This window comes from Melanostigma gelatinosum, assembly GCF_949748355.1.
Source record: "Melanostigma gelatinosum genome assembly, chromosome: 4".
NCBI classification, from domain to species: Eukaryota; Metazoa; Chordata; class Actinopteri; order Perciformes; family Zoarcidae; genus Melanostigma; species Melanostigma gelatinosum.
The window spans coordinates 28,838,441-28,852,126 of record NC_136637.1 but is presented as its reverse complement, the minus strand read 5'-3'; the positions used below and the strand labels follow the sequence as shown (position 1 = coordinate 28,852,126).

Here is a 13,686-nt window from a genome sequence, read left to right as displayed (position 1 = left end):
TTGAGCTCAGACGTGGAGACAAACTCTTACCTCGCAGCCACTGATGTCCAGATGAAGCTCATTGATATGAGGATTGGAGATCAACCCTGTGAGGAGAGCCCTGTGGAGGCAGGAAGGATGGAAGAAGTGAGTTTGGACTGACGGGAGCCGAGTCGGTTATCGAGAACACGAGGACGACACGGCGACTACCTCAGAACGTCAGGGGGCAGCTTCATGGAGGCCAGACTGACAGAAGTGAGGCTGAAGGCCGAGCTGAAGAACTGGCGGAACAGCGGCAGCGTGTCCTTCGCTTTCCTGTTGGATAAATAGAACAAGGAAACGAGAGATGAAAGAGAGGAGATGATGGACGGCGTGGACTGGGATGAGACCGGCCACACGGAACAGATTTAAATCACATTGTTGACATGGCGGGTAAATACGAGTGCAGAGCTGAGCGCCGACACAGGATGAGAAATAGAGTGAATATTGCTTTGGTGTGAGAGAGAAGGGGAAGAGGGGGAGTGGGGTCAAATGATAGATGGCTTCTGCTTAAATATGCACGAGTCTTATCTATGCAGACAGCTCCGGGAGTTCTGTTTTTTAAACGGCGGTAGACAAACCCACAGAGACGAGGAAACAATGTACCAGTGACTCCCACAAAGCTCCGATGAAGCAAGAGATGAAGATTATGACCAAAGAAAAGAAAGAATGGATGACGAGAGAGGAGGCCTTCACGGTGAAATAAGCATGATATAGTCCCAGATTTGGATTTGCAGCTGCCTTTATTATTCAGGTAATCTTTAAGATATGACTAACCTGTGGGAGAAGGAATTTTTGGAAAGATTCAGAAAGGAAAGATCAGCGCAACACCCCCTCAGAAGAGCCCCAAATAGCTGCATGAGACACAGGGGTTTGAAAGGGTTAATCTGGGCTCAGCATCGCACGGGGAGAGATGTGCATTTTTTTGTCAACATTCGAATCGCGCCCAGACATTGAATACTTACCGAGTCCACAGAGCAATCTGTGCCTGACAGATCCAAATGGACCAGGCAGTTGGGCTGAGACAAGAACAGATACAAGTTCTGGAAAGAGACGGAGAAGAAGACGTCACATTTAGATGGGAAAGTGGCGTATAAATGGAACTGGGGTTTGTTTTGGGTTGTGCTTTCTGACCGAGGCGTCCTCCCCTGAGAGGACCCCGGGGTTCTTGCTCAGGTCCAGGTGCAGGAGAGAGTTGGAGTACTCGTCGCTGGAGCACAGAGCCTGAGAGAGAGACACCACTCCTGAGAGGGACGGATGAAAGGAGAGAGAGAGAGACAGAGAGAGACAAGAGGAGGATGTTGTTGCACATTTGTAAAAGACAGAGAACACTCAAAACATTTTGTGCCCTTACATTATTCATACACATCTGCAGCAGCAGGTATCAGCAGATTTAAAGGGAAAGCTTCAATGTAATATTTAAATTCTCCACTGGGTAAGATGAGACGGTTACAGGAGGCATGCTGCCTGCAGGGCGGCACCGGGGGGGTCAAAACATGAAACAAAGCTCCTCACGAGGGAGAATCCTCTGGAGCTTTGGGGGCTTTACACTCCCTAAATAATAATCCAACCTGAGCGAAGAGAGCTGCTCAATAAGGTGCAGATTTGTAAAAACTCCTTTGGGTCTATTATCCGATTTCTACCGGATTTTGGTGAATTGTGGAATTGACCCTCCTCGAACGCCTGGCCAATCATAGCGTAGCATTAGACAGCGTCGACCAGGTTCCAACCAAGGTAGCAACCTCCGGTTCTGATGAGTGACGCCGATGCGGACGCATCTTAAAATGTGCATTCTCTCTAGTGTCCACCAGGGGGCGACTCCTCTGGTTGTATAGAAGTCTATAGAAAATGACTCTACTTCTCTCTTGATTTATTCCCTCAGTAAACATTGTAAACATGAGTTTATGTCTCAATCTCTAGTTTCAAGTCTTCTTCAATACAGCGTGATGCTCATTTAGTTTATTTCGAGGAACTAAAGAGGGGCGGGCCCAAACCTTTGGATGTGAGTGAGGTCTTGGAGAGGTTGAGGAGACGAAGTCCCTTGCTGAGGCGACACACCTGCTGAATTAGGTTGGACACACCTGCAGCGCAGAGACAAGAGTTGTAAAAATGGAGTCCCCTCATTACCATCAAACTACATGAGTAGCTTAGACAACCAAAGAGTAGCTGATGTGTTGTTATACCCTGGTTGTCCAGTGAGTTGTGGGCCAAGTTGAGCGAGTGGATGACAGACGCAGGGTTCTCTGAAAGAGCAGCTGACATCTTCTGTGGAAAGTCTCTGTGAAGTGGGTCCATAAGTTTATTACAGACAAACAATGTGTTGTGAATACACACAAACATCTAAAGGGAGCGATTTAACTTTCTCCAAAGCCAGGGTGGGTAATGTATTTTTAGAAACATTAGTGTTGTATTTGTTCTCTTGTTCTTCTCCTCCCGACAGCAATCAATAAATCGGAGACATCACGCAACTGTTTTCACCGACTGAGTAGAACTCGTGTGCGTTTCTAGAAGATCGATGGTATGAAAAGCAAAAGAAAGGTGCCAGGTGGATCAAAACTCACGATTTTAACCCGGCGTTCTCCAGAGTGATCTCCTCCAGGCTGGAGGATTTGCTGACCGTGTGCAGGACCTGCTCAGTGACCTCTGACCCCTGAAGGAAAAAGAAAATATTCACATGAAATGTTTCTCCCGTTTCTGCCTCGGATGTCTAAAGAGAACTGGATGCGTGCCCCGTTTATAGCTATGAAAGTTGCTCATAAAAAGCCCGGCGCTCATCCTGCGGTCTCCGTTTTAGCTTAAAGCATCTTATAATAACTCAACAGTAACACAGCAGAACTTATACTTACTATCCGCAGATCTTTGCAGTACAGTTTAGTGAACCAGGTGTTGTACGCCATCGACGCAACAATCACCGCCAAATCCCTGGAAAAGATGAAAGCGAGGTTAAAGAGGCTCCGTACGTTTCTCGGAGGCGCTCTCCGTCCCTCACCTGCTCTCCAGGTGGCTGAAGTCCAGCAGGTTGAACTCTCGGCTGTCCTGGGAGTGGTAGATGGTGTCCACGTCCTACAGGAGCAACATAACCCACGAGTCTGTTATGCTGCAGTAAATGACCCCCCCCCCCCCCCCCCCGCGCCCTCAATGGTCACAGTGCTGTACGTAACACTCAAAAGCACTCAGTGACACAGGCACAGTCCCACAGCTCTTACCCACTGCACTTCCTCCTTGCAGCTGATGCCATTATAGTCGCACAGAGCGGCGTACGTCTCTGAGAAGCCTCCTGAGAGAGCAGGGAAAACAAACAAAGGGAGAGAAAAAACGAAATGAGACGATGTGAACAGCTGCTTCCTGCAGCGACAACGGGAGAGAAAACGCAGAAAAACATTTGTGCAAGCGTGCGAGCCAACTTCCCCTCAGGGCCGCCAAGTGTGCCCCCCCCCCCGTCCGTGTATGCATGTGTGCTAATTCCCATATTCGACGATAATGTCTCTTTTACCGCAGGCCCTCTGGGTCTCCACCGACGTCTCCGAGCTGGGTGAATACTTCCTGCTGCCCTCAGAGAGGTCGCTGTCTGAATGACAGATGGAAGGGCTGCAAAGATAAGGAGTCATTCATCTTTAGATAATTGAAGGTCTTTTTAAATAAAGAAGGCATCCACCTCTCCGTGGAGAAGTGATTTATTCAAGAACTTACGCAAAAATGGAGTTGTTGAATATTCGAGACAGAGCGAAATTGATATGGCCGACCACATGATTGAGATGTTCCCGCGACTCGAACCTCAGCGAGTAGCTGGACTTGTCGGTGTCGATGATAACCTGGAGAGAAAGTGGCGCTGTAAGGGACTGTGGGCAAATTATTACGGTAAGGGGGGGGGGCTGAAGACCCTCCCCAGATTTACGAATATTCTAGTATCTTAAAATATAGTACTGTGTTTGTTTCGTTACACCGTTAATAACCAAAAGAGAAAGTTCAAAAAAGACGACAATTATAATGGAATTAAAATTATGATTATTTCGGCAACTATTTCAGAATAAAGTAATACGAAATAAAAGGCTGAATTAATTACCTTCAGGGCTGCAACAATGTATCCATTAATCTTATTGTTTATTATTTACTAGATTATCTGATTAAACGATACGACACAACGTCCCTGATTCTGACCTCGCCTCCCGCTTGTTTTCCTACAGTTGTTTTCATACAGTTGTTTTCATACAGTTGTTTTCAAACCGTTTTTCTTGTTGCCGTCACCGTCAACAATAGCAGAGAACAAGTTAATAAGAGCGCATCGACTGTCTGTGCAGCTGTTTGGATGAATGCGTTTTGTCATCCCCTGAAGGCCAAAGTGATGTAACCACCGTTATACAACCGTACCAACACTTGGAACCTTTGGCAGAAGTCAGTATCTATGTCACGACTCACTTGGTGCTCTGGGTGGGAATTCAAAGCTCGAATCTCCAAGAAGTTGAATGTGGTTTCTATCTGTTGTTACAGAAACAGTCGACAAAGTTAATATTTCAGAAGGCACTGTGAGAGGGAAGAGATTCATACTGTAACTGGAGACACGGAGCTGTTAACAAGTACCTTCGCGGGAATCTTTGGCGCCAAGAAGTAGAGACGCCATGTTGTGAGGACCTAAAAAGAAAAGGGTGAGAATATAGAAAACTGAATCAAGAGTAAGGAAAAGTTCACTGCACTGTCAAATCGTCCCGGGAGTTTCCATGGTAATGATGAGAGGGAAGTGAGGAGTGCTTTCCATATTCATGTATTGATCCCGCTAAAAGCTTTCTGTGTCAGAGACGAGTTGTCTCACATTAATAGACTGGCAAACAGGCTGAGAAATGACGGCATGTCGCAAAATGCGAGAGGTAATTTCATCAGCATCACATCACTTCTGCGGAGGGCAAACACAAAAGTGGCTCGTGCATTACATTTGAGACGTGCATGTGTGTCGTTTCCAGTCATGCCCCAGATTTTTAACATCGCAATTTAAAGGAAAGAACCGCCCGGTTTTTCCTCCACATTTCAAGTGATGCGTCACGATGACAAAACTAGCATTGTTTCTGCTACACTACCCTCCGCTAAGGTTCTGAAGTGCGTCATACTTCTTTAAGTCCAATGCAAAGTTGCATGGGAGTTGTTAGGCGTGACCGGCGATCCCGAAAGCTAACGGAGAGCTCATTTGTGCATCTGGATGGGGCCCGCGCAGCGTTTCTGCAGCCGCTTGCTCTGGAAACATTTGTGTCGTGCTGTGTTGGATGAATCTGGTTCAGCTCCTGATTCCAGTTCATAAGCGGCAATTTCTTTATTTTTGTGGGGTTCTTTAGCAACCCCCCCCCCCTAAAAAAATAAGTAATTGTCTCCTCTATCAAGGCAAACAAAGAGCAAGGCAAGTTTATTTGTATAGCACATTTCAACAACAAGGTAATTCAAAGTGCTTCACATAAAACCATTAAAATCATCAAAACATAAGGCAAAAGAAAAGGAGATTTCAAAAACAATTAAAAAACAGTGTAAGAAATAAAATACAGTAGTAAAATGCAGAAATGCAGGAAATTGATGAATATATTAATTGAATGTGGTTCAATTAAAGGCAGCAGCAAACAGAAAGGTCTTCAATCTTGATTTAAATGAGCTGAGGGTCTCAGCAGACCTGCAGCTTTCTGGGACTTTGTTCCAGATATGTGGAGCAGAAAAACTGAACGCTGCTTCTCCATGTTTAGTTCTGACTCTGGGAACAGAAAGTAGACCGGTCCCAGACGACCTGAGGGGTCGGGATGGTTCGTAAGGTAGCAGCAGATCAGAGATGTATTTTGGCCCTAAACCATTCAGTGCTTTGTAAACCAACAGCAGGATTTTAAAGTCAATTCTTTGTTGGACAGGAAGCCAGTGCAAAGACATCAGAACTGGGGTGATGTGATCCACCCTCCTGGTCTTAGTGAGGACTCGAGCTGCAGCGTTCTGAATCAGCTGCAGCTTTCTGACGGACGTTTTACAGAGACCTGTAAACACACCGTTACAGTAGTCCAGTCTGCTGAAGATAAATGCGTGGACAAGTTTTTCCAAATCCTGTTGAGACATAAGTCCTCTAATCCTTGATATGTTCTTCAGGTGATAGTAGGCTGATTTTGTAATTGTCTTGATATGGCTGTTCAGGTTGAGGTCTGAATCCATAACTACACCTAGATTTCTGGCTTGGTTTGTGGGTTTTAACATCAGTGACTGAAGCTGAGCGGTGATTTTCAATTGTTCATCCTTGGTACCAAAAACAATTACTTCTGTTTTATCTTTGTTTAATTGAAGAAAATTCTGGCACATCCAGTTGTTGATTTGTTCAATGCAGTTACCCAGCCCTTGTATGGGATTATAGTCCCCTGGTGACATAGTTATGTAGATTTGTGTGTCGTCTGCATAATTATGATAACACACTTTGTTGTTTTCCATAATCTGAGCTAGTGGAAGCATGTAGATGTTGAACAGAAGAGGCCCCAGTATTGAACCTTGGGGAACACCACATGTCATTTTAGTCAGCTGTTCAGGTTGAGGTCGCAAATAAGGTAGCAAATAAGGCGCGTGTATTGTTCTTGTTTTTGGTTATGATGTCAGAGAAGAATGACTGCCTTGCATTTCTAAGTTCCAAATTATAATTGCGAAGTCTCTCTTTATAGATGTCACAGTGAACCTGGAGATTCGTTTTTCGCCACCTGCGCTCAGCTTTCCGACACTCTCGTTTCTCTATTTTGACCAAAGTAGCATTTCTCCAAGGAGATCTTTGCTTACCCGAGACAACCTTCACTTTAGTGGGTGCAATGGCATCAATAATATTCTTAACTTTAAAATTGAAGCCATCTACAAGCTCATTGACTGAGAGGCAAGAGAGGGCTGGTGTGGAGGAGAACTTCTGAATAAATAGTTCACTGGTGTTTTCAGAGATGTAACGCTTCGTCACAACCTTGGTTTGGACATTTGTGTGCAAGGAGATTGCACTCTCAAAGAAAACACAGAAATGATCAGAGAGTGCAACATCAGTCACAGCAACCTTGGAAATGTTTACACCTTTGGTGATGATTAGGGCCAGAGCAGTGGTTCTTTGGCAGCTTGACACGGGCCTGTCAGAACCGCACACCGACAGCCTCGTACGCCCACGCGGCAAGTGAGGTGTCGAAAATGTGGTCACTCAAAAAAATGAGATGAGGAGAGAGGAGATCGTCTGAAGGAGTTGATTAAAAACACCAGTGTGTATCACATTAGGAGTGAGTCGGGGGTTGCAAGTGGGAGTTGAGAGTAAACGGTGCTGATGCAGCAGGACAGAGAGAGAGGAGACCGTCTGAAGGAGTGCATTAAGAAGACCAGTATGTCGGCCTATCACAGGACAGAGAGAGACTCCACATCAAAGAGACACCACACACACCTCATGCTCATTGTGGAGTTATGCTGCTGCAGGACAAATATTCTAACCTTTTCTTGTTTGATACCTTTTCCCATCAAAATAAGTGCGTATATGCAGGAAGATCCGCAAAAATAGCCGATAGAATCCTTTAACACAGAGTCCTGAAGGGGGTGACGTATTTGGTGGGCTCAACAGGAAGTTAACGTCGTACATGGTTCCCTCGACAAAAAGCCATTGAGATTTGAAGTGTGAACACAACCAGCAGAAGTGAACCGCTCACGTTGTAAACAAGCTACACCGCGTCTGTTGTTTGAGCAGCGCTGTAAAATGACCGTTTCTGTCAATGGAGTCTGGCAGCTTTGAGCATTGAATGTTTCCTTTCACATCTAACTTTGTGAATCAATGGTTTAATTTGACCAAACCAGAGTTGGTGTTTGTTGGAACAGTGGAAAGATGAACCAGTGCGGTTCTGATGAGATTTGTTCTGCTTCCGTCAACCTTGAATGAAGTTGTGTTTTGCTGAGCGGCGAGGTCATGAGATTGTCGTCTGACTGGAGTCGGGTGGCTTTGAGGAGAGCATATTATTTGTGTTTTTGTGAGTTAATACATCAAATAATTATGCACATTGCTTTTTCATAATTGTATATTCACTTAAACGTGCGTCACATAGCATCGGCGATCGGAGATGAGGCTGATAAATACTTGTAACTATGAGCTAGATGTTAGTGTTTGTGTGTCCAGTGGGAAAGGGCTTCAGGGTGAGGAGACCAGTTAGAAAAGCAAAGATAAATTCATGTAACTAGCAACAACAGAAGCTTTGACTTAAAACGTCACATCAGAGAGTCTGAGCATCAAAGAGTGTTTGCTACATGCGGAAACTCTCCGAACCGCCCGCGCTCGCCACACAGCGATTCATTGAAGCATCTATTGAGCGGGAGCTCTGCCGAGGTGAAGTTTAGATTACAGGAGAAGCAACGTGTCTTTGAACCCTCTGAACCCCAAAAACCACCGACGGGATTCAAAAGCATGTTTTCTTTAAACGATTGCGAAAACTCCACCGTTTATCAACGCCAGCAGCTATAAAACAAAAAGTCAGAAAAAGCAGCCGAAACGAAGCCTAAAATTGTGATGTTTCATCAAAAACATTTTATTCTTCATGTTCTCATTTAAAATATCGCCCCAAATAAACCGTTTGCTTTAAACAGATCTTGTAAAAAACATTAAATTCTGAGCTCCTCAGCACAACTAGGAAGCCATGATTGACTCGACTGAGACCAACAGTCACGTGACAAAAGAATCAGTGACACTTGGACTGAACTGCAGGCTGCTGAACACAGAGCAGAGAGGAGAGGCTGTATGAATAGTTCAATGAATATGTGGAGCCTCCATTTTTATTCCCGACATTGGTAACACTTCTGGGCAGTTGGAAAAAATGTATATAGATTCCACTGTTTTCCATTTTTGTAAGAAAAACTCATCAAAGTCAACTTGCGGTTTTTTCTTTTGTGTGACTTGTGGCATTATAAGTGTGTTGTTCTGCACAAAGGACATGTTTGAGTTCTCTACTTCTAGCTGTGATTGTTCTGTTTAGAGGTGCAGAACTTGTATATTGTAGTGAAAATCAAGGCCACAGAGAGTAAAATGTGACAGAAGCAAAACACTGCTTGGGGTTCAGAGATTAAACTGTAAAAACTACTTCATTGCAGTTGGCCTGGACATTGTATAGGATCACGTGGTTTAGTTGCTGCATTTAAAGGAGCACTTAATCAATAATTGCTGCTCTGTACTTACTGTGTGTGTGTGTGTGTGTGTACGAGCATCCTTCCAGGGTCCAGTCTACGTTCTGGTCCATAATAGAAGTGCTGATTGGCCCAGATTTTTACCCTGATAGCTGGCGGAGCTTCACTCACTCACATCGAGATTTCACATCTCTGTCCCATATTCTGTGATGAAAGCGCCCCAGAATCAAAGGCTGCGAGCAGCTCAGCCCCCCCACCCCCTCCGCAGATACCATCGATCCAATATTCATCCCCCAAGCTGCCAAACGGCAGCCACAGAAGAGGGGCGGCGGTCAGTAAACGGCATTCACCCTCACCGTTAGATCACGGAGAGCCTCCACCTCTGCTGTCACGGATGTGGCAGAGATCCGTTAAGGCTGCAGTGGGGAGGTTAACATCAAAGACACTGCACATACGTGGAGCAATGCATCGGCTGCTTATGTTGCAGGATTGAGATGTTCTTCTATATCAGAGAGAGGAAGCAGCAACTCACCAGTATTCTGTCCTCTGTCTTCCCACTTTTGGCGTCGAGCTTAATTCCATGAAGGAACTTGATGGATGATTTATCGATAATCTTCCTGATGCTTTCTGTGGATGAAAAACATAACATGTGGGCGAAATAAGCACAAACAGGGGTTCCTAAACTTTTGTGCCATATACTGTTTATAAGAGGTGGACGTAGTCGACATGCTGTCACGCATTTGTCCATGGACCGGCGTTTTGAAGCCTTGAGTTCAGCATTTTGGCCGTCGCCATCTTGGGTTTTTTGCAGCCAATGAACAGTGACAACATTTGGACTGAGGAGTGACGTAGAGACGCTGCATACGAGACCAGTCAATCACTGTGTAGCCCCGCCCTAAAGCATCCCCTGCTTTATGGTCTGTGTGACTCTAAATGGACCATAATGTACTAAATGAACATCATGCTGTATTGAAGAAGACTTGAAACTAGAGATTGAGACATAAACTCATGTTTACAATGTTTACTGAGGTAATAAATCAAGAGAGAAGTAGAGTCATTTTCTCATAGACTTCTATACAACCAGAGGAGTCGCCCCCTGGTGGACACTAGAGAGAATGCAGCTTTAAGACACTTCCACATCAGCTTCACTCGACAGAACCGGAGGTTGCCGCCTGTATGGAACAGATCGGCTCCATTGTTACCTATTTGAGTCAAAATCGGCCCGATATTAGTATCTTTCAAAACATCAGAAATACGAATGGCCATTTAGGATGAGATCAAATGAAATGAGTCCGAATCAAACCATGCGCTGAATGACTTTGACCTTTGGGCGGACAGGCCTGTACTCACGTCTTCATCTGATAACTGAGGGATACGTCAGACTTGTCATTTGAACAGACCTGTCGTGGCATTTCAGATGATGAAATAATCCAATAATCCAAAAAAAGCGATTCAATCTGCATGTGACACCGAAGCAATAAAGAGGCTGACATTTAGCAGGAAGTAAAGTCTGCACCGAATGGATTAATCACACGCGAGCGAACGACGCGCCATCGCAGAAACATCCAGTTCCATCCAGGAGTCATTTCTCCATGTTTGTATGAATAAATGTAGTATAAATGAGTGTGTGAGTGATGTGTGAACAAACCTCTCTGTGTGAACCTTCAGCACACACAGAGGAATGAACGAGTGAAGTTTGGTGAATGTAAGAGCTGCTGAAGTGGAGATTTATCATCAGAGTCTGAGAACAAACTCATTGAGAGGAAACGTCTTAAAGAGACGTTTAGTTCCATTACAGACATTTAGACTCTACAGGTGAATATTCACCACTTCATCACTCACATTAAGAGACTCTACAGGTGAATATTCACCACTTCATCACTCACATTAAGAAGACTATACAGGTGAATATTCACCACTTCATCACTCACATTAAGAAGACTATACAGGTGAATATTCACCACTTCATCACTCACATTAAGAAGACTCTACAGGTGAATATTCACCACTTCATCACTCACATTAAGAGACTACAGGTGAATATTCACCACTTCATCACTCACATTAAGAGACTCTACAGGTGAATATTCACCACTTCATCACTCACATTAAGAGACTCTACAGGTGAATATTCACCACTTCATCACTCACATTAAGAAGACTCTACAGGTGAATATTCACCACTTCATCACTCACATTAAGAGACTACAGGTGAATATTCACCACTTCATCACTCACATTAAGAGACTCTACAGGTGAATATTCACCACTTCATCACTCACATTAAGAATACTCTACAGGTGAATATTCACCACTTCATCACTCACATTAAGAAGACTCTACAGGTGAATATTCACCACTTCATCACTCACATTAAGAGACTACAGGTGAATATTCACCACTTCATCACTCACATTAAGAGACTCTACAGGTGAATATTCACCACTTCATCACTCACATTAAGAATACTCTACAGGTGAATATTCACCACTTCATCACTCACATTAAGAAGACTACAGGTGAATATTCACCACTTCATCACTCACATTAAGAAGACTCTACAGGTGAAGAGTCACAACATGACCTCATAGATTTCACCATGAAACTTCACCACTTCATCGCTCACATTAAGACGAGTATTTATTGTATTACAAGTTTTCTGAAATGTGATGTTTAAATATGTAAATAGACCAAAATCTCAACATTGACCAGAGCATGACACCAATATTTTTGCCTGTCGTGTCTCACCTTCAATATTTTTACGCCGTACTTTTACAAAAGTAAAGGATCATAGTACTTCTTCCTCTACTGTTGAAATGTGTATCTGTATGTTTGAAGAAAGGTTCACGTACTTTCCAAGACTTCAACAAATACATAAATGCTTTTCATACTGGCACCAGTCTGCTGATCTTTCAGTCAGATACAACACTGAGAATAGATCTGGACTGAAGTCTGTCAGGTGTGGGGCCTCGGTGCCCCCCCCCCCCCCCCCCCCCCCCCGGTGCCTCCTCCTGTCAGTCAGCCAGTGCAGGAGGAGGCAGGTGACTGAATGAGGAGGCAGGGACTCCACTGGAATAATCATCACAGTGTGGCTAATAGAGCCATTAGGAGTAATCAACGCAGCGGCAGACCCCGAGCATGAGTAGGAGCGTGCGTGCGTCTGTGCGCGTGCATTCGCTTCCGAGGCTGCGCTGTGACTTTGTTGTTGTTTGAGAAAAATATATATATATGAAAAAAAAAGGAACAGACATATTTGCGCGCGGGGGTTTGTCCATAGCTTATGCGCGTTTGTTGGCAAGATGCACAGTGAACACGTGCCTTCACCAGTCCCCCTCGCTTTCACTTTGGCACGCACGCGCACACGCACGCATGCAATCACTATAGCGCTCCAGCTGGTTCTAGGCTGCTGGGAAAACAAAGATAAAACGCTCCAGGGTTCAGGTTTAGAGAGGGAATCGTGCTCAGATCATGGTTTTTGATACAAAAAAATAATGAAAACGTGCAGAACAAAACGCTCTCAGACCCACGAGCGCACAAGATACTCCACAACGCCCCTTTTCCCGCTCTGGCCTAAAGGCTGGGTTTTTCTTATTCTTTTTTGAATTGCCTGATCCTCCCCGAAGGGACAGATTTACAGCAAAAGGTATATTTCCCTGCAAGTAATTCATCATGCACATCAACTGATTCACATGCACGCTCGCTGAGGAGGACAAAGCCGAGCCCGGAGAGCTCCGGGACGAGATGTGGAAGGTGTAGCTCAGGACCCCGCCGTCCAATGCGTCGGTTCGGTCGCCAGTCTGTGGAAAAAAAAGCATCCCGAGCCTGGACGCGGACACGGAGGGGGGAGGGGGGAGGGGGAGGCAACCGCGGTTCTAACCCGCAACACGGAGCAATTAAACCAAAACTGTCTGTCTGTACCCACCTGTGATATCCTTGCTCGCACCCACGAAACCAGAGGCAGTGATCTCCTTAGAAGCCATGTCTGATCCTCTCTCCTATCGCCACCCCTCCTCCTCCCCCTCTCCTCCACCTCCTCCCCGCTGTCTATCTCTCTCTCTCCCTCAGAAATGGACAAAAAGGATGCTCTCTCTCCCTGGCATTCCAGCAGAAGAGCATCCGACTGCCCGACGCGCTTCCTGGAAGAAACCCGGTGGATGATGATGATGATGGGAGGCTGGATGTGGGAGCGACGGGAGGGTGGAGGGAGTGATGACGAGAGAGGGCGGGGATCACGGAGGGATAATGAGGCAGCTGTAGTTACCTGGTGGAAAAGCACAGAGCACATGAAAAATAGAAATGTCTAGAAATTGCAATGTGGTTTAATCATCTTCAGCAATGAATTTCATTTATTTTGCACACCTCAAAATATGGCAAATTCTCAAGGAGGTTTGGCTGCAAACAGTTCAAGAAGCAGCAACTAGACTGATGCTATTTATTAGACTGCACTATTATTTATATATATATATATATATATATATATATATATATATTGTCAAGAAGAGTTGACCTCTCAGCGCTGCCTCGGTAACATGTCGACACATTCAA

General features: G+C 45.0%; 1 protein-coding gene across 1 annotated transcript in view; it reads right to left on the bottom strand.

Annotated features, from left to right (window-relative positions):
• The window catches only part of LOC306776286 (capping protein, Arp2/3 and myosin-I linker protein 3-like), a gene marked incomplete at its 5' end in the record, with an annotated part of 31,463 nt that extends 18,342 nt beyond the window's left edge, over positions 1-13,121 (bottom strand). The window contains 17 exons of the mRNA XM_079266929.1: positions 31-100; positions 190-294; positions 796-872; positions 984-1,061; positions 1,153-1,262; positions 2,013-2,099; positions 2,202-2,296; positions 2,580-2,668; positions 2,865-2,940; positions 3,008-3,081; positions 3,225-3,295; positions 3,512-3,606; positions 3,709-3,830; positions 4,435-4,494; positions 4,597-4,647; positions 9,674-9,768; positions 13,064-13,121. Coding sequence (XP_079123055.1) covers positions 31-100; positions 190-294; positions 796-872; positions 984-1,061; positions 1,153-1,262; positions 2,013-2,099; positions 2,202-2,296; positions 2,580-2,668; positions 2,865-2,940; positions 3,008-3,081; positions 3,225-3,295; positions 3,512-3,606; positions 3,709-3,830; positions 4,435-4,494; positions 4,597-4,647; positions 9,674-9,768; positions 13,064-13,121 — 1,413 coding nt within the window. The remainder of the gene's footprint in view (positions 1-30; positions 101-189; positions 295-795; positions 873-983; positions 1,062-1,152; positions 1,263-2,012; positions 2,100-2,201; positions 2,297-2,579; positions 2,669-2,864; positions 2,941-3,007; positions 3,082-3,224; positions 3,296-3,511; positions 3,607-3,708; positions 3,831-4,434; positions 4,495-4,596; positions 4,648-9,673; positions 9,769-13,063) is intronic.
• Positions 13,122-13,686: the final 565 nt, after the last annotated feature.